General features: G+C 53.3%; 1 protein-coding gene across 2 annotated transcripts; it reads right to left on the bottom strand.

The window, feature by feature from the left end:
- Positions 1 to 8892: 8892 nt before the first annotated feature.
- On the bottom strand, positions 8893 to 18168 carry LOC144578142 (uncharacterized). 2 transcript variants are annotated; one of them, XR_013523365.1, is made up of 4 exons: positions 17974 to 18168; positions 13850 to 14020; positions 10708 to 10861; positions 8893 to 9868 (listed from the first exon to the last, which is right to left on the bottom strand). XR_013523365.1 is itself a non-coding variant. In XM_078340804.1 (3 exons), exons 2-3 carry the CDS (start codon positions 13985 to 13987, stop codon positions 9587 to 9589), a joined length of 420 nt encoding a protein of 139 aa, XP_078196930.1. In that variant the 5' UTR covers positions 13988 to 14020; positions 17974 to 18168; the 3' UTR covers positions 8893 to 9586. The 2 variants fall into 2 exon arrangements, 1 of the variants encoding a protein (XP_078196930.1); XM_078340804.1 differs by lacking the exon at positions 10708 to 10861.
- Between the last annotated feature and the right edge of the window lie 5066 nt (positions 18169 to 23234).

The raw sequence follows: 23234 nt of genomic DNA, 5'->3' as shown, positions 1-23234 counted from the left end.
ATCATCACATAGGTGGGGGCCACAGCATAATATCTGACCCACAGCATAACTGAATTCATCAGTGACAGTGAGGAACTTGATAATAGGATTTAGTGGATATGATTCTGGTGGGTCCCTGTCACCAAGACAGAAAGCTGACATTGATTTTATCTTTAGATTTTTGCTTGACCTACCAATGTGATTGTGGCTCTGATTATCACGGAGCTCTCAAAGTGGGATACAGCCCTTGTTTAATCAGCATTGTGTCTGCCTTGCCCGTGATTCTTATTATCTAATGTAAATAGACTTTCTTATTACCTAACATAGTAGCTTCAAGTGGGAGAGCCAAACAAACTGAAGATACAAAATGCAAGCAGCTGAGCACTGTCCTGTCTTAGGGACAAAGTAAATAAATGTGTTAATTCCCCAACCCAAATGCACTACAATAACCAAGAGAGAAGAAATCACTTCTAAAGAATTGAATGAAAAGTGTTTAATTTTGTACTTGGTTCCACGGCTTTGGAATAGAAACCAGTCCTTTCAACTCAGAAGACTATACCAGTTGCCCCTACTTTCCCCACCTCCACTACCAAATTCCTATTATTTGTTCTCATTTGAATGGTCTGAAACTGTCAAGTAACAAGAAGGTTGTTATCAATACTGCATCTGCCCTAGATGGATTAGAGGGAGAATGATGTTTGTGGCTCTCTGTAATCCCTCCATGGACTCCAAGACTTTGAATTTCTCCAGGGAATGTGGCAAAGCCACAGGAAATCCCCAAAGGTAAAATGTTGCAGGCTGCTCTCTGGTTGAGCCATCAAACACAGAAAAAGTAAGGCAGGCAAGAAAATGAGAGGAAACTCTTCCTTGCCTGCAAATCAGAGGCAGTTGAGAGCATGAGTTCTTTTATTCCTCCTGAGGTCCACAGTTGCCTGTCAATCTCTAGGGAATATATACCTTTATGTATGTCTTCTGTTTCCAGAATGAATCCCAAAGCCACCTGCTTCAAGTAACCTCATATGGAGTCGGAGATGTGTACTGATGTTGCCTCCAGTCTCGTTCTCTTTCCAAGTCCAAAAATAGATTCGAGGGAGGCTTTGAACAACATCTTTATATTCTCTGTGCTTGAGTTCCTCTAAATTGAATGGCATTTGCCATTCACTTTTATCATGGAATTGAGGGGAAGTATCTACAATGGGATTTGTAAAAAGATTTTTGAGCAGATTATAAGGAAAGAACAATGAGACATAAAGTAGCCATTCTTTACTCCTTTAAGCAGTAATTTATATTTATTGAAATTCATAGTGCACACATAAGCTATGGGAAGACAGCAAGGGAAGACCGAGCATAGGTGAGTGTTCTAATAGAAACATTGAATAAGAAAACAGAATAACATTAGCTGAAAATTTCAAGTTCCTTACATCAAAAAATTTAGGATCATAAGCAACATTTTAGGCAATTCTAACAATATTTTCTTTTTTCTGTGCTCTTGCATTTTTGTTGGCATTTGTTGTATTATCACCTCAGCATATGCTTTATTTATTAAAATGAATTTGATATAAAAAAACAAAAATTTTCAGCCTATTTGTCACAATCTCAGAGTATGTGATTTTAACAAAGGATTATTAAGGATGCCCAAAATATTTTATTTAAAATGCTCCTTACACTATAGGTGAATTGGACAGAGAAATAAACACATTATAGGTAGTCTTCCTAGAGCATCCAGGCCCTAAAATAACCTCAACTGACATTAACAAGGAGGGTATTTTAAAATCAAGAATAATTTACTGTCATTTTAACAACAACGAAGACTGAGTTGAAACTAATGTTTTTCTACCATATTTGTGTCTAGAAATATTTTCAGACTATAAAATCATGGGTACATCAATATTTTGGGAATGTTTGTTTATTTTTTTAAATGCATATTCAGAGATGCATTATGCCTCTTGGCAATTTTTGCTTCTTTTTGTATGAAAAGACGCTATACTCTGTGTGCTAATACATAAACTGAGGAAACCTTGACACTATTTGCCTCCTAATTTTAGTTTCTTTGAATACTGCATTCTGTTCCAACATATCAGCTTTGTATTAAACACTGAAACAAGAAAAGAAAGAAACGCGTATATCAAATACACAGAAGAAATTTTTTTAAAAGGTGTTAATTTTTTCAAATATTATTTCTAGAGTTTTGCATACTTCCTGCACACGCCCCACAGCAGGGAGGGGTGTGAGAAGAGGTAAGCCTGGAGCACAGTGAAATGTGATCTTGCCACAACCCGTTCAAAGGTCAGTTTGATTGATTTTTCTTCCCTGCAAACGATGGGAAAGTAGCAGTGACAGAAAAACTCCTTAAAATTCGAGGATAACTAGGGCATACTTCATTTCATCACACAAATAGAGAGTTGAGAAGTCGCCACTAGGTCTATGGATTTCCTCAGCAAGACAGACTTTTTAACATCCAAGTTTTGAAACTATGAACTACAGTATTCCACAGATTATTGTGCCTGTTGTTTAAAAGTCCCCTGCAGAGGTCTAGTCAAAATATTTACATTCCTCTCTGAAACTGTAGTGCAAAGGAAAAGGAAAAAATCGTGAGAGGACGAATCAAAAGAAAATCTTTCCTTCCTCAGCAGCAAGAAAAGGTGTCAGGCCGCTGGATTATCTGCAGACATCCTTGTTCTCTTCGTTTAGATCAGGCGCCCATCGCACACCCTTGCAACGGACGTACTTCTATAGCAAGGTGCATTAGCTGCATTCTGTGTCCAAATTCGGGCTGTATCCATCTCTGAACACATGTGGTTAACAGAAAGCCTCATCATCCCGCCGTAAGTGGGTGTGTTTAATTGTCCATGCGTGTTCCCCGAGGCGCTGCATGGGCGCTGTAAATAGATGGGTGAGTGATGGGCACGTATATTTTCTCCATAAAGTGCAGCCACTGGCTCAAAGTGAGTCAGACTTTGGCAAGGAAGAGTGTTCGAGGCTGGCTGGCGGCGAGGATGGGATAGGGGTAGGGAGGAGGAGCAGGAGAGGGCGATGATTAGCGAAGGAAATGACCCAACTCCCTCCCTTCTGTTTTCACAATCTGCGTCACGCTCCTTTACGCTCCCGGCCCGCGGCGGGCGAGCGGGCGGCCGCGCACGCCTCCTCAGGCCCGGCACCTGCCCGGCGGTAGCCTCCCCAGCTCCGGGGCCTCCAGCCCCTCGGCTACCCGCTGTAGGCTCCCTAAGGAAGCCGAGGTGAAGACTGGGCCTGGCACCTAGGGGCAGAGCCCAGGACCAGCAGAACTTCTACCAACCCAGCGTCCCTTGACTTGGGACCTGCTGGGTTCACTGGGCGCGGGGCTGCGGTTGGCGAGGAGGTGTGGGGCGCAGGGAGTAAGACATTTTGGTCTCCCGGGCTGTGGCAGTGCAACTCCTGCCGCCTGCGTTCTAGACAGAAATGACCCTTCTGACCATGCATTAGTAGTAATACTCCATTATTCCTGTTAGAACAAGTTAAAAGTAAGGGTTGAGCCCGAAGGCCCCGGGAGGGGGGTCATGTGCGCCCCCGTCACTCTGGCTCCCCTCGCTTCTCCGGTTCGAGTTATGCCATCAAGCTAATATATTGTGACTGCTCTTCTCTCCTGTGACAAAGGCTTGCAGCTGCCTCCAAATCAATAGATGTCAAAGAAATATGAAAACAATCATGACACAAAACTTAAATCCTGGCTGGAGCCTACATAATCAGAACTGTGCTTCTGTTCTTCAAGCCACCGATTAATTTATCCCAAACTTTAGTCAAATTTTTATTCCGGTACCTTTTTCCCAGCAGATCCTGCTACATCTGTCGGGTTTGTAATGTAATTTGTAATTACTGCCCTTCATGTGGTCCGGTGCCTTGAACCATCTTTAATTAAAAGCATAATTAAGGGAAGATCTAAAGAAAGACAATTACCAGATGGTCTTTTTTTTAGAGGCGGTAGTTGCGCAGAGAGGGGCTCGGGGTCTGTCCCCCGGACCCCGCGCTTTGGGAGGGGGCAGGGGGCCCGAACGGCGCCTGCGCACTGCGGAGGCCTTGGCCCGGCTCGCACCCAGGGACCCTGTCCTACCCCACCCAGCCACACCCCGCCACACCCCACCCAGGCCCTGAGGCTCCACCGAGGCCGCGCCCAGAGGTGATCGCCAGGGTCCCCGCCGTGCGAAGACACTCTGGCTTTCTCTGCTTTTCCTCGGGTGGCACGGGACGTGGGGCCTGAGTCCCCAGCAGGGAGGCTGGGACCAAATCAAGGCCGAGGCAACCTTCAAATCTGCGAAGGGGCCCCGGGAGCTGGGCCCATCCCGCTTGCACGCGAGCCTGCGAGCTCTGAAGCAGAAAGAAGGAAGGGACGCGAGGGCTGGAAGGGAAAGGAAAGAATGAGAGAAGGGTGTTTGCCCCGACAGATGACAATCTTGCCAAGGAATCCTGGCCTGGGTCCTCCCTGACTGGACCCGACTAGGGTGGGAGCTGGGAGATCCGTGCCCTGCGGATCTGGGAACCCAAGGGGACTACAAGACAGCGGGGGAGCGCCGTCGTCCGCAGCCCCGTCGGGTAAAGTGGCCCCGTGACAGATTCTCTCGACTCTCGGCTTCTCTGCGTCCACTGGTCTTCGGGATTTTCAGAACAAGTTTGGGGAGAGAGGAACAACCCATTCTCCACTCCTATCCCATCCCCACTCCCCTGAAATGAATAATGCAGGCAGGAGCCAAGATTTCTGCATTAGCGCGGCGTTGCCCCGGCGGCTGGCGCTAGGATCCCGAAGTCGGATAATGGAAATTAAACTGTTGTTGTGTGGCGGGGATGTCATTATGTGACTGTTCATATTCAAAGTCAGGCAGCAATGAATTGTAATCATTTCAATTATCTTCAATACACTTTCTTTAGGACACAAGTTGTCAAAGATTAAAAAAAAAAAAGTACATTCTTGCGGCGCCTTGGGTCCATTTTCCAGATGGTTTGTTGCTCTTGCTGCCTGATTTGGTTTCGGCTTTTATTCCCCAGTCTCAGATTCTCTTACAGAGACTCCGCCGGAAGGAGCGAGCCCCGGCGGCCCTTGACGCTTTTCTGGCTCTGCGGGCCGGCTACACGGGTCGGGAATCGGCCTCCGTGAGCCTGGCGCGCGCATTTTGGTTGCTTTCAGGTTTAATTAACTTTGAACAACAAATATGCCTGGAGCTCTGGATCTGGTGTCGCCTTGGGGAAGGGGCCGTCGTATTATATTCTGCGTCCTTCCCAGCCTGGGGCGGGGTGGGGGCTGGCAGCAGCAGCCTGCACGCCCCTCCCCAGACCAGCGCCGCGCGTCAGAAAGGCACGTGCTGGACTGTGCCCGCGCCTGCGACAGAGCCCGAACCGTCCCCTTCCAACCCCTAGAAGGCAAGGAAAAGCCGGGATCTCTCTAGCCTGCTCTCCTTTGTTGAAACTACCCTCTGCCCAATGATCGCTCCCTCCTGTCCCTGAACGTGGGACTTCGAAGAGTTGGATGTGGCGTCCTTGAAGTATCCCTTCAAGTGCCCTCCGTCCCCAGACTGGGCAAAGGGAGTAGGGCTCGCCTTTTAAGCCCAAGTCTACCGCTCCTGTTTGGATTAATCCCGATCTTTACACTAATATCGCCTCTCGGGTTTTCATTATACTCATCTGGGAGGAAATGAGCTCTTGCCGGGCAAATAGCACCCTGCACCCCACTTCTCATAGCTGTGCAGGGCCGGGGCCTGAACAACCCCGCAGGCAATCCCGGAGCTGCCGATATTATATTTGTGAAATGTCCTTTTGTTGAGGCTTTTAACACCTTCTTATAACGAATCATTTGTTCTTTTCTCTTTAATTTTGATAGACAATTAGCCATCAGAGATACATCAGTTGACTGTAACCGAGCATTAAACTCGCCTTTATGTAACGCTAATTTAGCATAGCTGCTTTGTTTAACTTTGCTATATAAGAACCAGGTTTTGTAGAAAAAAAATAGGTGTAATTTTATGTGGGGCTTCGTTTCTTTTGGGCCTGTACGCAGCAAGCCCTCTCCTCTTTGTGAAGCGTTCTGCTGGGGTCTGACGCCATTTCCCGTGCCTAGCACCTGCAGGCTGGGGGGAGAGAGGGAATTAGCATTGATATAGATTTAGTTGAAATGTAATCTCTTAAATCTGTCCAAGATTCGGGGAGATAATTACACTTTCACTGAATTGCCAGGGGTCAGCGTCTCTGAGGACCTGAGGAGTTGATTTACTAACAATAGTGTTACATAAAAAATGGCGTTTGAGATTATAATGTTAATGGCTGCGGTCGCTGGGGAATGAGTCCGTTTCCAACTAATTCCATGTAACTTGTTTTTTGCCTCCCTTTTCCTCCCTCCCTTTCTTCCACGCTCCGTCTTTGCAGGGATTCAAAGCTTTCGCGATGTTTAATTTGGTGGCAGGCTCCAGTAGGCTAAGACCAGAAGCTCTGGAGCTTGGGGTTGACGCTCTAGTTCTGCGAGTGTTTGTGGTGACAGGTTGGGGCCTCGACGGCAAGGCTGGCCTCTATCCCAGGAGGACTAGGGTGCGGCCTCCGAGCACCACGTAGCCAGGCTAGGGAGCGGAGCGAGACGGCTGCACCCGGAGAAAGCGCGCAGCCCTCCCTGGCAGCAGGAAACTGGACCTGCCCAGCCGGCGGTGGCCTCGCGCCTTGGGCCGCGCCCGCAGGCTGCCCCGCCTGCCTGGAACCCGCCCTCTGGGCTTTCCGCGGCCTCGAGCTTCCCGGCCCGCAAAGACCAGGCCCTATTTTACGCCCTACTCGCCCTCCTAGGCCATACTTCTCACCCAGCAACCTCAGAGGGAGGGACGCTCGCTTCCCGCCCAAACTTTTCTTTCCAGCTGGACTTTGGCGGGATGCCGAAACCTGAGTTCAGAGAGGCCCCCGCAAGTCCAAATTCTACTTTGGGGTGGGGGTTAGCTTTAACACCAAGAAGCCAGCCTCCTTTGGAGTGAGGACGGTTGCAGAGTTTACAGTTCCTCCACACTCTTCAAATGTCACCCACGGCAGACTCCAGCCACAGCCACGACAACCTAGACTCCTCCAGAAATCTCATGGCTTTCCCTAACTTATAGCCCCGCAGAGTGAATCTAGCGCTTCCCTCCTCTGAAAGTCCCATTCACTCTGGGTGAATGGACTCAGGTTACCAGGGACCCACTGGCAAACTCGTTCCCACCCATGGGTCAAGGAAGAGGCCTGGGAACTGTACCAGAGTCAAAGTCTGAAAGGGAAAAGCAGCCCCTCCTAAGAAGGTCAAAGGGCCGCTTCTGTGGCCTCCAGGGCGGCGCTGGGCCGGTGAGTCAGAGAAGGAGTTGAGAGCCCAGGAGCAGCCTCAGGCCTCACCAGGTTTTAGTGGCCTAGGCCTGCCCACAGGTTGTGGCCATTGCTGATACCTCAGGTCCAGGAGCTCAGATTCTCCTCTGAAGGCAACATTTCCGAGCTTGAAAGGGGTTGCATCTGCCCTCTACCTCTTACTCCTTAAACAGTAGTCCAGGAGATGGAGAAAGCAGGACTTACCCTGCCAGACCCAGGCACAGGCCTTGCCCAGGCTCTCCCTCCATCTGGGAGCTTTGCTTCCGTGAAGAAAGGGTGCCGGACCTGTGAACTGGGGGTCCTAGCAAAAGAAGCAGCTGCCACTCCGGCTAGCACACTCTTACTCACCTTAGGCAGCCCCAGGCCTACAGGCTAGTGGTGCAAGCCTGGGTGCCCTCCCAGCTTGCTAGCATGGGGGAACACAGCCGGAGAGTCCAGGGTGCCCAAACCCTTGGCGTTGGGGGTGTGGGTCCCTTCGCCCCACTGTTTATGTGGGTGCCCCTTATCTTATATGTAACAGCAATATATATGTTAATTGAAAACTTCTGAATTTAAAAAGGTTGTGACAAGTTATAATTTGTCCTGTCAATGCCTGGAATCCTTATTTATCTCTTTAGCTTGCCTCCCGCTCTCGCCTGTCAGCTAACAGCTTGCCTAACTCGTTGACTTCCTCACTCATGGCACGGAAATGACAAATGTGCTGTTTTATCCGTACAATTTATTTCATTATTGTTGCCAGCACGAAGCATCACGATCAATCATAAGGAAGTCCAGTTGGCAGGTGTCAATCTTGGTGTGTTTTTGTACGTCTCAGTCTATATTTAATCCAATTATAAGGGTCACGGAGTAAGTGCCAATCCTCTTGTTACAACTCACATCTTATTTAAGATTTAAAGTAAAAAAGTCAACTCGATCACATGGACCTTTTGGGGGGAAGGGAGGGGACTCAGTTGAAACCCCCTCATCTCCCTCTCTGTGCCATCTCCTGGCCTCCAATTTAAATTATGCAGCAATCCTTTTTTATTAAAGGGTTGCAGGGAATCCGAGTTTTATGAGCATTTGTGTGCAAATGAAGGCTCTCCTTATTTTGCTAAAGTAGAGGCAAGCTTAATGATGAGAGATCTTTCCGCTCATTGCCCATTCAAATACAATTGTAGATCGAAGCCGGCCTTGTCACGTTGAGAAAAAGTGAATTTCTAACATCCAGGACGTGCCTGTCTACTTTCAGCGAATTGCATCCAATCACCCCCAGGGAATTCAGCTAATGTCTCCATCTCCACCAGGACAAGGGAGAGAAATAAATTAAACATGGTGCCACAAACCGACTTAATATGAAAATGTTTAAACAGAAAGGAAAAGCAGAGTTTTCTCAAACTGATTGTTGTAGAGATTGTGTGTGTGTGTGTGTGTGTGTGTGTGTGTGTGATAAAGCAAACTGGAAGCATTGGAGATTTTCCCCCAGAGATCCAGGAAAACTTTTTATGGTGTGGCAAAATAGACAGAAGAGAGAAAAAAGTAAGTAAAGTAGTTATTTAAATGAGAGCAGGAAAATAATTGATTAGCAGAGAAACCACAGAATTGCACATAATAATGGTATTTATTATGCAGTCCTTGAGACCAGGATGAAGAGATGGCAAATATTATCTTTGCTAAATAGTCCCCTTTTGGACGCTCGAATTCACAAAATGTTCCTTCAGTTTGGATTTAAAATAAAAATCGTGTTAAAACAAGTTTTCTGTTTAAAGGGGAGGAAGTGGAGAGAGAAGGAAGAGCAAGAGCCACACGAACTGCCCACTAAATTAGATTCCTAAGATGATATATTGATTACTGGCTTGTACAGCTATTTGAAGTGACACTCAAATATACACAGTATTTTAAATCAATTATTTAGGAATTTTTTCCTCTCCTATTAATTTGTATATGGAAAAGCTTTATTAAGCCACTTTATACATTAGCACTCATGCTGGAATACTTTTTAAAAAAAATATTGTAGAAGTTAACAGGATGCAATATCTTCTAGATGAAGTAAAAAAAAAGTGGAAATATTTAAGAGGAAAATCCATTTTATTTTATAATTGTTGGGGGACTCAGTGCCTATGCTCAATAAAAAGACAAATACTGTATCAATTCCCACCCACCCGGTAGCACAAATCCAACCGGAGGGGCTCCTCCAATCTGGAAGCGGCTTTATTTGCATAAAGTAGTTAAGGGGAGAGAGGAAGAGACAGAGGCCAGGAGGGGAAAACATACCTTGGACAAGAACAACAGATTTCAGCTATAGTTCAAGCCAAGAGCCAATTTCTCTATCTTCCTCTCCCTCCACTACTAGCCCTACCTCAAGGCCTCTCACCTCCATCCAGGCTCTCCACCAGCCTCTGCTGGCTAATGGGGAAGCTCTGGGCTTCTCGGCAGTCGGGTGCCGGGGCTGGCCTGGGAGCCTCCGCAGACTGGGCGACTGGCGAGCTCGCTCACTGTGTTTGCTGTGGAGAATCAGAGCCTGGAGCTGCCCTAGATGTCGGAAAATTGCAGTCAGGGCTATCCTGGGCTGAGGGTAAGCCTGAAAAAAAGAAAAAAAGAGGTTTCTTTCCCTCTTCCGGTCCTTTGCACCCTACCTACGGCCTGCCTCAGGTAGCACTCGGCATTTAGGACTATAAGAGTCGTCGAGGATGCCCCCGGACCGCCCGTGGTGCCCTTCTGCCCGCTGCGAGCAAGTGTGGACTGGAGAGGCGCCTCTGCATAGGCGAGGCAAGGCCGGACCTCGTAGGTTGGGCTCCACGCAGGGCCCTGCTTGGCCTCCCCCAAGGCTGGGGGCAGGCGCGGAGAGGAGCCCCCTGCACTAGTTCTCTGGTAGGGTCTCCAGAGTGCTCCGAGGTCGAGAGCTACTCAGAGAATCCAGCTGAGACAGTGCACCTTCTCACAGCTAAACCTGCGCCTTCTCCCGCGGCGACCCCAGCGCTGGCTCCCTCCCTCCCAGCCTCCTTGCCCGGGGAAAATGGAGAGCGGCTCGTGCGTTGGCCCGGAGCTCGGAAGGGCCTAGGTCGGGCCTCGCCAGCACCACCGGCGCTCCCGTGCCGCCCGAACGCGCCCTTTATTGACAAGCAGATAAGAAGGTGGGGGCCGTGGCGTTTCCAGAGTCGCTCTCAAGCACCCTGCTGGGTTGCAGGGATCCGCGCACATTTAATGGCCTGGACTCCAAACAAGCCCAGAGCAGCCCTCTCGGCGGCATCGGGTTGGAACAGGGTGGTGAGTTAGCCCCGGACAGAAACTGGCCAGCTAGGAAGGCCTACCCGGGTCCGAGGCCTGCCGGTAGCCAAGGCGGACGGCAGAGAATGGGAGACCTCAGGACATCTGAGGCTGGAGGCCGGGTCAAGTCCTGGAAGGGAGCTAGCGGCTTACCAAGAAACTAGGTCACTGGAGATGGCCGACCGCGACAGGGAAACCAGAACAAATGCCTCCCTCAGCGCCACTTCCCAGTCGAGCCAGGCGACAGGAACATGGAAAGGTCTAAGCCCAGACTAGAGTGGCCAGTGGGAGGTGGACGCTCCTAGGCCTGAAGATAGGATGCCAGGGCGTTAGGATGCAGAAAGTTTGGAGAATGTAAATAAGTAAGAACATCCTACCGAGACTTCTCAGCCAAAGCTGCATTTCTCCTCCTCACCTTCACCACCACCCCACCCCTACCTCTTCCCCACTCCCACCCCTACTCTGCCCTCCAGTTTTCGATGGGTTGAGCAAGACAAAAAATCAGGTCCGTCTAGAAGCGGTCCGGGCTAAGAGGAGTGGACAGACGGGCTGCCTGGAGCTGCTTCTTGGCCGGTTGCGAGGTCTCACACCTGTCCAGGTGTGTCAGGGACGGGAGCGGGAATCTCTAGACCTCTGCCCCAGCGCCATCTGTGCTGGGCTCTCCCTTAGCCACCGCCCTGATCAAGGCGCGCAGGGACTGGCCCTAGGACCCTTCTCCGGCCCAGGCGCCCCGCTCCCTGCCTACACACACACACACACACACACACACGCGCGCGCGCGCGGGCGCGCGCACGCACTCATTTTTTCTCTCTCTCTCTCTCACCCCGGGTCCACCTGGGCTGGGTCTCCTACGAGCTGCCTACAGGTAATTCCACACCCCGCCCTATCCCCTCCCGCAAACTTCTCAAGCGACCCCTGCCCCTCCGGGCCTGACCTCCCTCACTTTCAAATTGGAGAGCCGGATGGAAGCACAGGGGAAGGAGTTGAGAAGACCCCTGTTTTGAGGGATAGGGGACGGGAATGGCAACGTGGGTCTAAATCTCCATCCTAAGGTAACTAGGCCTAGCTCTACTAAGTCATCTCGCAGCCACAGAAGGTGTGAGGGAAAAACAGGCTCAGACCAACAAGTCAGTGTCCTGCAGACCCCGCCCCAATTTCTGTGAGTCTTGACTTCAGAATCTGGGGTTTTCTTATTTTCCTCTTCTAGGCCACAAAGTCAACAGTTAACTCCAAGTCAAAGATAAATACAATCACCTACATTTTTTATGTGGCTGGAGCCTTTCAGCCACAGCTGCCATTCTCCTCCCCACCTTCACCGCCACTTCCCTTTCAGGGAAGCCCGGGCAGGCCCCTTTGGGGCTTCCCTCTTGAGAACCCAGCAGGCCTTGAGAGACCTTTGGCCTAGCCCTGATAAAGGGATCGCCTTTCCTCTTCCCGGAGGCCCAGTCTGTGCCCAGCTAGTAATTTGCGGTCTCGAGGGCCAGGTTGAGGGTACTCATCGAGCCTCGAACTCCTCCTAAAAATGATTCCTGCCAAAAGCGTCACTCAACCCCGGTGTGGCCTTCGGGTCTCTCCGATGAAGTGACTCCCTTGGGGATCGGAGGAGGGGACAGTGCGGTTACTCAGAGAGGTAGCTGGTCAGCTTAGGGTCAGAGCTCTTGGGGCCCGCGTGCCCGACAGTGAAGAGGAGCACACTCAGCAAGACTAGTTTGCCTCCTGTAGGAGGGCAGGCCAGGCCGGACGGGGCCGAGCTAGGGCAGCCACAAGCCGGTCCAAGGAAGGCCAGAGCAGGGGTTGGAGCGGGCCGGACCCTGGGTGCGGAGGAGGAGGCTCCTGCCGGTCCCGAAAGCTAGTCCGCGCGCGGAGCAGTGCCCAACTCTAGCCGCCATGACGTCACGCGGGCCGGGCAGCCAATGAGGACGGCGCTGGCGTGGATATTAAGGAAAGTTAGCGCCTGCCTGAGCACCCTCTTTTCTTATCGTTGACATTTAAACTCTGGGGCAGGTCCTCGCGTAGAACGCGGCTGTCAGATCTGCCACTTCCCCTGCCGAGCGGCGGTGAGAAGTGTGGGAACCGGCGCCGCCAGGCTCACCTGCCTCCCCGCCCTCCGCTCCCAGGTAATCGCTCGGTCTCCGGCCTCGGCCCGGCTCGGGGCCCGCGGCGCCTTTCCGCCGACCGCGACTAGTGTCCCCCAAATCAAAGCCCGCCCCAAGTGGCCCCGGGGCTTGACTTTTGCTTTTAAAAGGAGGCAAACCAAGATGGAAGGGAGTTACTGAGGGCGGGATAGGAAGGGGGTGGAGGAGGGACATGTCTTTGCTGAATGTGCTTTTCTGCAAAAGTAGCAAAATGTTGCAGTCCCAAGAGTGGACTTCCAGTCCGGCCCTGAGCTGGGAGTAAGGGGCGGGGGTCTGCAGCTGCTGTCTGCTAAAGCCACTCGCGACCGCGAAAAATGCAGGAGGTGCGGACGCACTTTGCATCCGGATCTCCCCTGCGTAGCAGTTCACGACATTCGCGCGTAGGGAAGACAGTACCCGCGCCTGGAGCGCTTAAAGACACCCCGCCGCGGGTCGGGCGAGGTGCAGAAGTTTCCCGCGGTTGCAAAGTGTAGATGGCTAGACCGCAACAAAGTCTAGTGCTGGGGTTCGTTTTCAGAGTGACGCAGAGTACGAAAGAATGCGTCCAGCAGAGCTGGGCAGCGCGAAAAGCCCCCAGCTTGTGATTTGAGCTTCACTTCGGAAGACCTAATAATTAGCGATTCTCACTGAGCTAGAACGCGGGCTCGGGTTACTGCGGGCGCTGCGCTGGCTGCCTCGGCGGGAAGCGCGCGGGCGTCAGAGAAGCCGGGACGCCAAGCCCGGGAAATAACAGCGCCCACCACCCTGCGGCCCCTGGAGGGCCGGAGCCAGGGGCCAGAAGTGTCCCCGAAGTGGGTCAGGGAAGGGACGACCCAAACTTAGACTAACTCATGGTTCAGCCCAGCGAAAGTCCTGGGAGCCCAGCCCTAAAAGCTGCTGGAGTCGCCCAGGCCGGCTTAGGCAGGGTACCAAGCACCCCGCCTGGGAGTTTGGGGCGGCTTCTGGGCCAGGCCCCGGCTCTCCACCGGCTCTTCCCCAACTCCCCACTCACACTCGCGCTCCTGCGCCCCCTCTCTAGGTCTTCTGTGAGCATCTTCGGAGCTCAGGCACCTGTGACAGGTGTTTAGGACCGCCGCCCAACTCCAAGCGGTGACCGCCCCAGGCTCACCTCACCTGGAAACGGGGGACGCGCGCGGTGGCCCTCCGGCCGTGTGCCTTACCTGGGCCTGGGTCCTCTCCTCCGCGGGTTCCTCTCTCAGGAGCTGGGCCGCGAGCAGGTTGCCCGCTTCGCAGTGGGAAGTGGACCTTCTCCTCCAGTCATAAATCAAACCCAGCCATCCTCGGGCCTCCTCCCTCATTAGAGATGTTTATTGGAGATTGTGTTTATTCGGCTGTCACGGTGAGAAAACGCGGTGACATAATTACCTCTGACCAGAGTCCTCGCCCCGCGCCCAGGGCGAGCCGAGGACCTCCTCTGTCGCCTTCTCTTGCCCGTGCCCTTCGTGATCGGAGGGCGCCGGTGATAGGCTTGTCTTTTTTTCCTCAGACCCTCTCACAGAATTTGGCTGATTGGAATTACTATTCAGATTTCCCCAGGGCCCGGAGGTTATTTATTTATTTTAGAATTGGAAAGGAAAACCGCAGGGAACCCAACGCCCCTCCGGGGCAGAAGGGGGCAGCGCGCGCGAGGCGTCAGGAGAGTCCCTCTGGCTGCACAAACTTTCCCGCGGGCCGGGCCGCGCGCGCGCAGGGGCTGGACCCTACCCGGCGCCAGAGCCCGGCCTGAGGAGCGGGGTCTGGCGGGGAAGGAGGGCTGTCAGCCTGGGTGGTATTTGTTGCTTCATTTTTTTCCTTCCCTTTCCTCTTGGGAGGAATCAGAGGCAACAGGGCCGCGGATTCTCAAATTTTCCCCGGCCCGCCGCACTCGGAGGAGCCAACCCGCAATTCCTTCCCCGCCTCTCTGTCCCCGGCAGTGGTTCCCCGCCCCCCCCCCCGCTAGCCAGGTTTAGAAGTCACCCTGTGTGAGACTGGGTTAGGAAGTGATGAAAAGAGCCGAATTGGTTTCTAATTGAAAATACTTTTTTTGGAGATAGCGCTGACAAATATATGGGATCCCGGCTTTTGATCCCTCGCTGCCGCCTCTGTTCTCCAGTTGCTAATAAAGCTCGCATTGAGCCCCTTAGTGCCTTGATTAACAGGCAGATTAACTCTTACTGGGGTTGGGAACAGCTTGTCCTAATCAATGTCGTTTTAAAAGCCCGTCAGGATGCGCTTAGCTCCGGTTCCCTGGCTGCTGGGGCGAGCCAGCCATGACATTTGCTCCCCCCTCCTCCTCAGCCACAAATCCCCCAGTAAAGCCCCCAGTTCCTGCCGGCCTGTCCCCACCTCTAAGACGGTACAAGTCGCAGGACCAGGTCGTTGTCCCCTAGAACAGGCCGCGGTTTAGGGGAGCTAAACAGAGGGGAGCTCCAGGGAGAAGGAACTGAGGTGGCCTTGGCTTGTTTGCTTTTCCTTTAAAGCTGAACTCTTGCCTCTTGGGGGCACAGGTTACCGGGACCGGAGGGATGGGGGATCATCTCAGGGTGAAGAAATGGAAAGCAAACTTTCCTACGAACCCTATTTGCAAAAATCGGAGAGTGCCGCTGATTTCAGTTGTCCTACATGTCAGGAGTTTTAAACCCAACGCCTATCTAGACAACAGCATGGAGGGGCTGGGAGGCAAAGACTTGAGAGTCGGACCCGCTAGGCTGCTTTGAATCCCTTTGAGGTGAAACTCCACTGAACAATGTTATTTTAAAGAGTATTTTGGGAGTAAGGGGGAGGGAGGGAGGGAGAGAGAGAGAGAGAGAGAGAGAGAGAGACAGACAGACAGACAGACAGGCTGGCTGGCCTCCCAGTGTGAATGGAAGAGGACTGAGTACTGAACCCAAGGAGCCCCTAGCACTGGCCATTTGGCAGGAGGCGAGGAAGGGCGAGGGCACCGCGCTTCCCCCCAGGCCGAGCAGTAGCCACAGCCTGGAGGTGCCACAGGGAGGCTCTGGGCTCTTCTAGGCTTCTCTGGGCTCTGAGCTCGGCGAGGCTGCCGGGTGAGCGGGAACCGGCAGGTTGCTGGAGAAAGGAGAGGGACAAAGGCCTGGAGAGCGGGGGAGGAACCCGGAACTGGGCGGCCGGCGTGGGAGCCTTTGCCTTTAGTGCTCAATGGACCCGTTTGCCAGCTCCGCGGTCCAGGGAACCCACCTTCCCCGGGTCTGCAAAGAGAGAGACGTTTGGGGCACTACAAAGTGACGCAGGTGTTGCCAAGACTTTCCTTCTCCAAAGAAATGCCATTCTTCACCCTTTACAGCGCGCCGGCGCCGCGCCTCTGCTTGGCCAGGGAAAGAGGGAGTTTGGAGGTGTCAGGACTCCCAGTGGGAGGCTCTTGGTTCTGAAGCTGGGAGCTAGACGCACATCCTCCCAGATGTGCCTCCCCGGAGGCCGCCCCCAGACCGGAGACCTGATGGGGTGGGCACAGGGGAATGCCAGGGTGCTGGTGAGATGCTTGCCTTATCTCATACTAACTCATCAATACTGGTTAGGGACTCAGGCCCCGGCGAGCCGCGATCCCCCAGCGGGACTCCCTCCACGCAGACAGCCCAGCTGCCGGGTGGGACGACCCCGGCGGCCCCCACGGGAACTCACCCCCCGGCCTGAGAGGTCCTCCCTCTGGCCACAGGGGGCGGGGGGGGGTGGTCCGGGCTTGTGGAGAGGCGGGGAAAGGCTAGACAGAACCTAAGGCTCAATCCCCTCGGCCTTCAGCGCCTTGGAGGGCAGCTAGTGGGCCTCGGGATTGTTGGAAGCGGTAATTAAAATGGCGACCTGCGAGTTGTCTCGGTTTTGTGCACACCTCTGGCAACCGCGCCCGCACCTCAGTCTTGGTCCCCACAGCCCCAGACCGCGTCGCCCCCAGTGCGGGTACTTGGCAGAGGGTGTGAGGCTCCCCACGAGGCAGAACAGCACCCCCACGCTCTTTGAGACCAGTCCAGAGAAAACGAGGAAATCTCACTCTCACCCCTCTCTCCTTAAACTTTGAAAACTCTGCCTCATTCTGGGGCTGAGCTCACCTTCCCAAATATTGACACAGGGGAAGCAGCCAAGCCCTTTTTGTTTCTTGTTTGTGCGGAGGAGTTTCCAGGAGTCTTTCCCCGAGCCCCCTTCCCCACCCAATGACGTCAGTGGCATTCACTCCTCGGTCCTTGCCTTTTCTGATTTTTTGTTAAAACTTTTCTCCGCGGCGAGATGGGGGTTGGAGGGGTGGGAGAAGAAGCTGATTCAAAGAGCCAGTGCCCTGGGGGGAAATAGCAACAAGATTACGGCTTCTTCTTTCCGAGGCAAAGCTTAAGAAGGTGCTAATCCACTCGGTCGCTAATTGAGAGGTTGTAAAAATGATACTCGCCTCCAGTTCGGACAGAGTCACTTCTCCCCCCCTTCCCCCTCCCGCGCTCCGGTACAACGGACTTGAGTCTAAACTTCTTTCATGCTCGCTTGGGACGTAAAAGGAAAGAGAAACAGAAAACCGACTTTCGCTGGTCTGAGACTCAGGCCTGCAGCCCCACGTCCCGGGATCCTCCAAAAGTCGCGCTCCTGCGAAATGAAACCTCGCACAGGAGGCCGCGGACCTGGACACCCGGCGCCACCTCCTTCACCTCTGACCCGGGTTTTCTCCTGGCGCTGCCAGCTCCTGGGCGGCGGGAAGGGTTAGAGCCGGCAGCCCTCCCCAACCCAGGAGGGGAGAGGGTTGTGTGACCCCAACTCTGGCTAGGGCCGGGGTGTCCTTCACTCCTGGGAGCTCTGCCCGAGTTCCTCGGTCCTGACGTTGCTGGGTCTGGGGCAGGGACAAGAGGGTGAAGGCCCACACGTGGCCCCGCGGCCCAGGGCAACTTGCAGCGTCCTCACTGTCCCGGCTCGCAGGGGCTGCAGCGGCGCGACCTGTCATCAGCGAGTTCAGGTTCTGCAGACTTTATTGATGAGCTCTGACTTTCAGCACTTTCCCTAAGTCCAGAATAGTTTAGCGTACCCGGTGGCGGCTACATTTCAGCCCCCCTGTCTCAGCTCTCCAGCCCCATTCTCCCCTGCCCGGTCCTGGGGTGTGTCCCGCAGCTCAAGCCTTCCCCTTCCTGGCTCCGCGGCCCGAAGCCGCCGAGAGAGCTCCGGACAGCGCAGGACCAGGCAGCCGCTCGCTCTCCTGTCACCTTAACTGCGGGCTCGGAGGGGCGCCTTTGGAGTGTACTGAGGTGTGTCCTAATCGTGCGGCATTCAACAAATGGACTTCTGGTGTGTGGTCAGAAGAGAAAAGCCATTTACTTACTTTCCTCCCCGTTTTCTGGCAACAGCTGAAGGGGAGCTGCCTCCGTGGACTGAGCAGACCCAGGAGAGGGAGTTGTGGTGCGGAGACACGCACCACACACAGATGACCGGTGGCACAAAGGACACACGCTGACATACCGACATCACTGGCGGGACACTCACACACACGCGCGCGCGCGCGCGCGCACACACACACAGAGAGAGAGAGAGAGAGAGAGAGAGAGAGAGAGAGAGAGAGAGAGGGAGAGAGAGAGACTCTCCCAGCATTGGTCATCCGCCCCCCTCCAACCAAGGCTTCCACTCCCCCTCCCCTCTTATCTCCCCCTTGCTTCCCCTCCTCTCGGGCGCAGCGAAAAGCAGCCGCACTTAGTCAACAAATGGCACGTGGGAGAAGTTGGTGAGTGTTTGGTGAGGACTCTTCAGGGCTTTTCACAAGAACCCTCTGTACACAAAGTAAGTGGCGTGTTTACTCGGGCCTCTCGGGCCCGGGCTGTGCCTCTGCTCCCCCTGCGCACCGCGGCTTCCGAAAGGAGAAAAGAAAGAAGAAAGGGCCGGGGGAGCTGGGTGGAGGATTGGACAGGCCCTGGAGGCTTGGGCTGGGGAGGCCCCTGGCCTCTTTTAGTTCTGGGCCCGGCAACCTCCTCTCAGCCTAGGCTTCGCCGCGGCCTCCGCAGCTAGAATGGAGCTGCCGGGACCCAGTGACGCTCCCGCCCCTTTCCTCTTCTTTCAGGGGGCCAGGTGGGCTGGGGTGCGGCCGCCGCGCTCTGCGTCTTGGGGCTAAGGCCGGGATGGGATTGGGGAGGGCGGGGGCGGGGCGGTAGGCCACGCTGCTGGGGAGTTGGCAAGAAAGGACAGAGCAGAAACTTGTACCCTCCGTAGACTAGGAGTCCGGCGCCCAGTTTAGGAGGAGTCGGGGCGCGACACCCAAACCAGAAGCCTTCACTTGACCACTCAAGTTCGCGGCGGCAGTGCGGGCTGCGCCGACTCCCGGCGTGCGCGGAACGGGGAGCTGCCGGCGAGCGCCAGAGCCTGGGCGTGGGGGCCCTGCGCTGGGGAGAGGAGCCGGGACCCACCGGCGAAGTCGAAAACAAGTGTATTCATATTCAAACAAACGGACCAATTGCACCAGGCGGGGAGAGGGAGCATCCAATCGGCTGGCGCGAGGCCCCGGCGCTGCTTTGCATAAAGCAATATTTTGTGTGAGAGCGAGCGGTACATTTGCATGTTGCGGAGTGATTAGTGGGTTTGAAAAGCGAACCGTGGCTCGGCCTCATTTCCCGCTCTGGTTCAGGCGCAGGAGGAAGTGTTTTGCTGGAGGATGATGACAGAGGTCAGGCTTCGCTAATGGGCCAGTGAGGAGCGGTGGAGGCGAGGCCCGGCCGGGCGCCGGCACACATACATTAACACACTTGAGCCATCACCAATCAGCACAGGTGTGCTGGCTGCAGCCACTTCCCTCACCCACACTCTTTATCTCTCACTCTCCAACCGCTGACAGCCCATTTTATTGTCAATCTCTGTCTCCTTCCCAGGAATCTGAGAATTGCTCTCACACACCAACCCAGCAGCATCCGTGGAGAAAACTCTCACCAGCAACTCCTTTAAAACACCGTCATTTCAAACCGTTGTGGTCTTTAAGCAACAACAGCAGCACAAAAACCCCCAACCAAGCAAAACTCTTGACAGGAGCCGTGACAACCAGAGAGGATGCCTCATAAAGGTGAGTCCGCTTCTTTCTTCTGGCTTTATTTTTATTGCGATATTCAGACAGGTCTCCCCCTTCCTCCCCCCTTCCTTCCTCCCCTCTCGCCGGTCCCCTCCCCCACTGCTGCGCCGGGAGAGTTGGGCCGGAGAAGTTTCCACGCAGGAGCCCAAACTTTCTACTTCCAGCGAAAGCCCGCATCGGAGGGCGACCGCCGGCGACCGGGAGCGGCGCGGGGCTCCGGGCGGGCGGCCGGCTCAGCCCCATCGCCCGCGCTCCAGCGCGGGCTGAGCTCTCAGAAAGAAGCGAGGCTCCAGGCGCCGCGGCAGCCGCGGCTCCTGGCCCTAGCGTCGCCCAATGCTCCCGACCCGCGGGAAAGGACGAAGAGGCTCTGTGGTACCCAAGGCCCTGGAACGGCCGCAGAGAGCAACCGCTGCCGGCTGCTTTGTCCAGCCGGAGGCCCAGCGAGCGCACAGAGAACAGGCGCGCAGAGGGAACCAGCTCGCCGCGCCGCAGCCCGCCAGCCGGCCCTCCGGCTTTGTGCCGCCCTCGGCTCCGGCGCAGAAGAGTCCGCAGGCACTCGAACTCCGAGGGGGCACCGCGCCCGCCACCAGCCTGAGCGGAGTCATTTGGCAAGGCAGCCGCACGCTGGAGGCAGAGGGAAGAGCGAGCTAGCGCAAGCCGGGAAGGAAGCCACCAGGCCAAGGCGGTGGGACGCGAGCTCCGAGGGGAGCTCAGAGCAGAGCAAGAGGACTGTCAGCTTCCATCCAGCCCCCGGGCTCGTGGCCCCAACTCTACTGGAGCGCGGAGCTCGGAACTTGAAAACTCTCAGCTCCCCAGGCTTCCCCCGACTCTCATCTCCCTCGCCCTGCGGAGGCTGGGGCTCTTCCCTGTCCTCCGGCCCCCTGCGCTCGGTGGGTATTTTTCCTTGTTTTCCTCTGATCCAGTCGCACTACGGGTTGGCATTTCAGCAAGTTTTGAGATGCAGAGGTGGTATGCTTTTTTTGTTTGTTTTACTCTCAATCCCCTTATGTTTTTCTTGGTAAGGCCTTAAAAATAAATCTATATGAAAGCATTGGCTTTCCCACTCCCAGCTAATTTCCTCTCCCAGTTAATTAGTCGGAGTAATTTGAGAGCTTTCGATTCTCAGACCCCGGGAGGAAAAGTGTCTTTTCAAAGTTTATAAAGTTGTTGCCTCTTTCCTTGTGCAGATTTTCTGTCTCCCTGCGCCATAATAGCCCTGAATTTTAGCAAGTGTAATTGGGGGAAATGGAGTTGAATTTCAAGTGGAAATGCTTTCTTTTTCGAGTGCTAAAACCCGGCTCTTGATTCATGAGTGATTTCTAGAAAGTTTAAAAACAAAGTGAATGTGGTTTCTTTCTTTCTTCCTTTATATTTTCCTTATGCTCTCCGAAGCTCCCTAAGCCATTTTGGATGTTTAACTCGAACTTGGGAAGGTTTTACAAGGGGCTGGGATGATCAGAAAATGAAATGAAAGGCAAAGAGCTTGAAAGCCTGGCGAGTTTACTGAGGAGAAATAATAGTTGTTGCGGTTGACATTACATTTTTTATAGCCAGTGACCTTTGCAAACGTCTGAAGGCAGTTTGATTAGTTGTTATCTTATTTGGCCCTAGAGAGTAAAACTTTGTCATCTTAATTGCTAATTACTCTTCTGGCTGGGGGCGGGAGGACCTAGAGTGAGCTCTCCTCTTTACCCCAGTTCAAGAGTTTGGGGCTGGAATTTGAGAATTAAGTAATTAAAATAACAGCATTTGAAAACTGAGGCTTGTGTTGGGGACAGAGGTGGAGGCAGTGGCCCAGCGGTCTGGTTGTCAAAGGCAGGGGCGATTTCAAAATGCCTGGAGACTTCTTCATTCAGGATGTGGGTCTATGGCCTTAGCGAGGCTGCACAGAGCTTCGGGCTGAGCTGGGGGACTTGGGCTGCAGCTGGGGTGTCTGACCTCTCTGGTGCACAGGACTGCTTCCGGGTGTCGATGTGCCCCACTTCCAGGGTTGCTTTTGCACTTAGCGTTCACGTTTACTTAAGTAATTAGATAGCTTCTTAGCCGAGAGGGGAGTAGGAATGGAACAGAACTGGAATTTGAAATACTACCACCTTCCCAGCTGCTTGGAAAACTAATCAGCGAGGCCTCTCAGGGCTCAGCTACTGAATTTTTAAAAATGGTATCAAGAAGTTACCAGCCAGGATGGGGGCATTCCACTGCAATTGTGTACAGCGTGGGTTATAGAGTGGAATTCAGGAAGCTTTACCCCTCCTAGGGGAATTCCGTTCCCCTTCTCCCCACCTACTGCTCCTTTGCAGCTTCAGGGTCCTGAATTTGGTGGGGTGGGGTATCCTGCGTTTGAGCTGGAGGTTTTGCCTGTGCAGGGCAAGACTATGGTGCCGGGACTGAGAGACTAGAGGGAAGCATTGGAGAGCTAACCTAGATAAGGGTAACTAGCGGCCCTGTGCTGTGGCCACTATTTACCCAATGCTGAGAAAAAGTCCTCATTTTTTGGTTTATTTTTATGGATTTAAGCTGGCTACCAAGTAGTTACAAATTAGACCAGGAATGGCCTTATAGAGCAAAATGTGCGTCTTGAAATTCTTTGCTTGCAGGCAGGCAAATCAATAATCATCATAGATAAAACAGAAAAAATAAATGCATTTTTAAAAAGAGGTAGGAAAGATGCTGTGACTATTTTGTTATTTTACCTCTTTTTGGGGGGGGCAGACCTCTTGAATGGGCTCTTTTTTGTAACTCTCTTTTCCCAATTGAGCTCCCCACGGTGCGTTTTTTTTTTTTTTTTTTTTTTACAGCCCCTAACAACTCACATCAGTAACACAATTACCTTCAGATATTTATAACAAGAAATTACTTTTCTATTTTCTCCACTTGCCCGAAAGCCTTCTTTTTAGGGAAAGGTAGGGAGGGGTTTGTGGAGGTCCAGCCTCGGGGAACCCCACACTGGGTCAGGGCTTATGAAGCTAGAAGCGTCCCTCTGTTCCCTTTGTGAGTTGGTGGGTTGATGGTACGTTTGGTTGGAAGCTGTGTTGCTGGATAGGGAGACTCGGTTTTGCTCCTTGGGTTCCAGGAAAGGCGGAGAATAGAAGCCATTGTTCGCTGTCTGTAGGCTTTGTTGACCACGCTCACCCCCTCCTGTTCATACTTTTTAAAGCAGTGAGGCGAGGTAGACAGGGTGTGTCACAGTACTGTAAAAGGGGTGAAGATCTAAATGCCAAAAGAGAAGTTAATCACAATAAGTAAGGTTTGGGAGAAAAAGTTGGGCTTGTCACTTTCAAAGTCCCAGAAAGCTGGGAGATAGATGGAGAGGGGGCCATTGGGAAGCTTTCTTGATGTGGGGAGAGGAGTGGGAGATAAAGGGGCAATCAGAGTGTTGGGTTCTGGGGTCTTATGAAATTCATTAAGGAAGGAGGGAGGAAGGCCCTGCAGCCCTGCCAAACTGCTTCAGCCTTGCTCTTGGGCACTAGGAAGTTCCAAGGTCCCCTTCCCCTGGTCTCCAAACTTCTGGCACTCCCCTCTCCCCTTTCCCCTCA

Source organism: Callithrix jacchus, chromosome 10, assembly GCF_049354715.1.
Source record: "Callithrix jacchus isolate 240 chromosome 10, calJac240_pri, whole genome shotgun sequence".
NCBI lineage: Eukaryota > Metazoa > Chordata > Mammalia > Primates > Cebidae > Callithrix > Callithrix jacchus.
The sequence above is the reverse complement of the archived record's forward strand: the minus strand, read 5'-3'. Positions and strand labels throughout refer to the sequence as shown.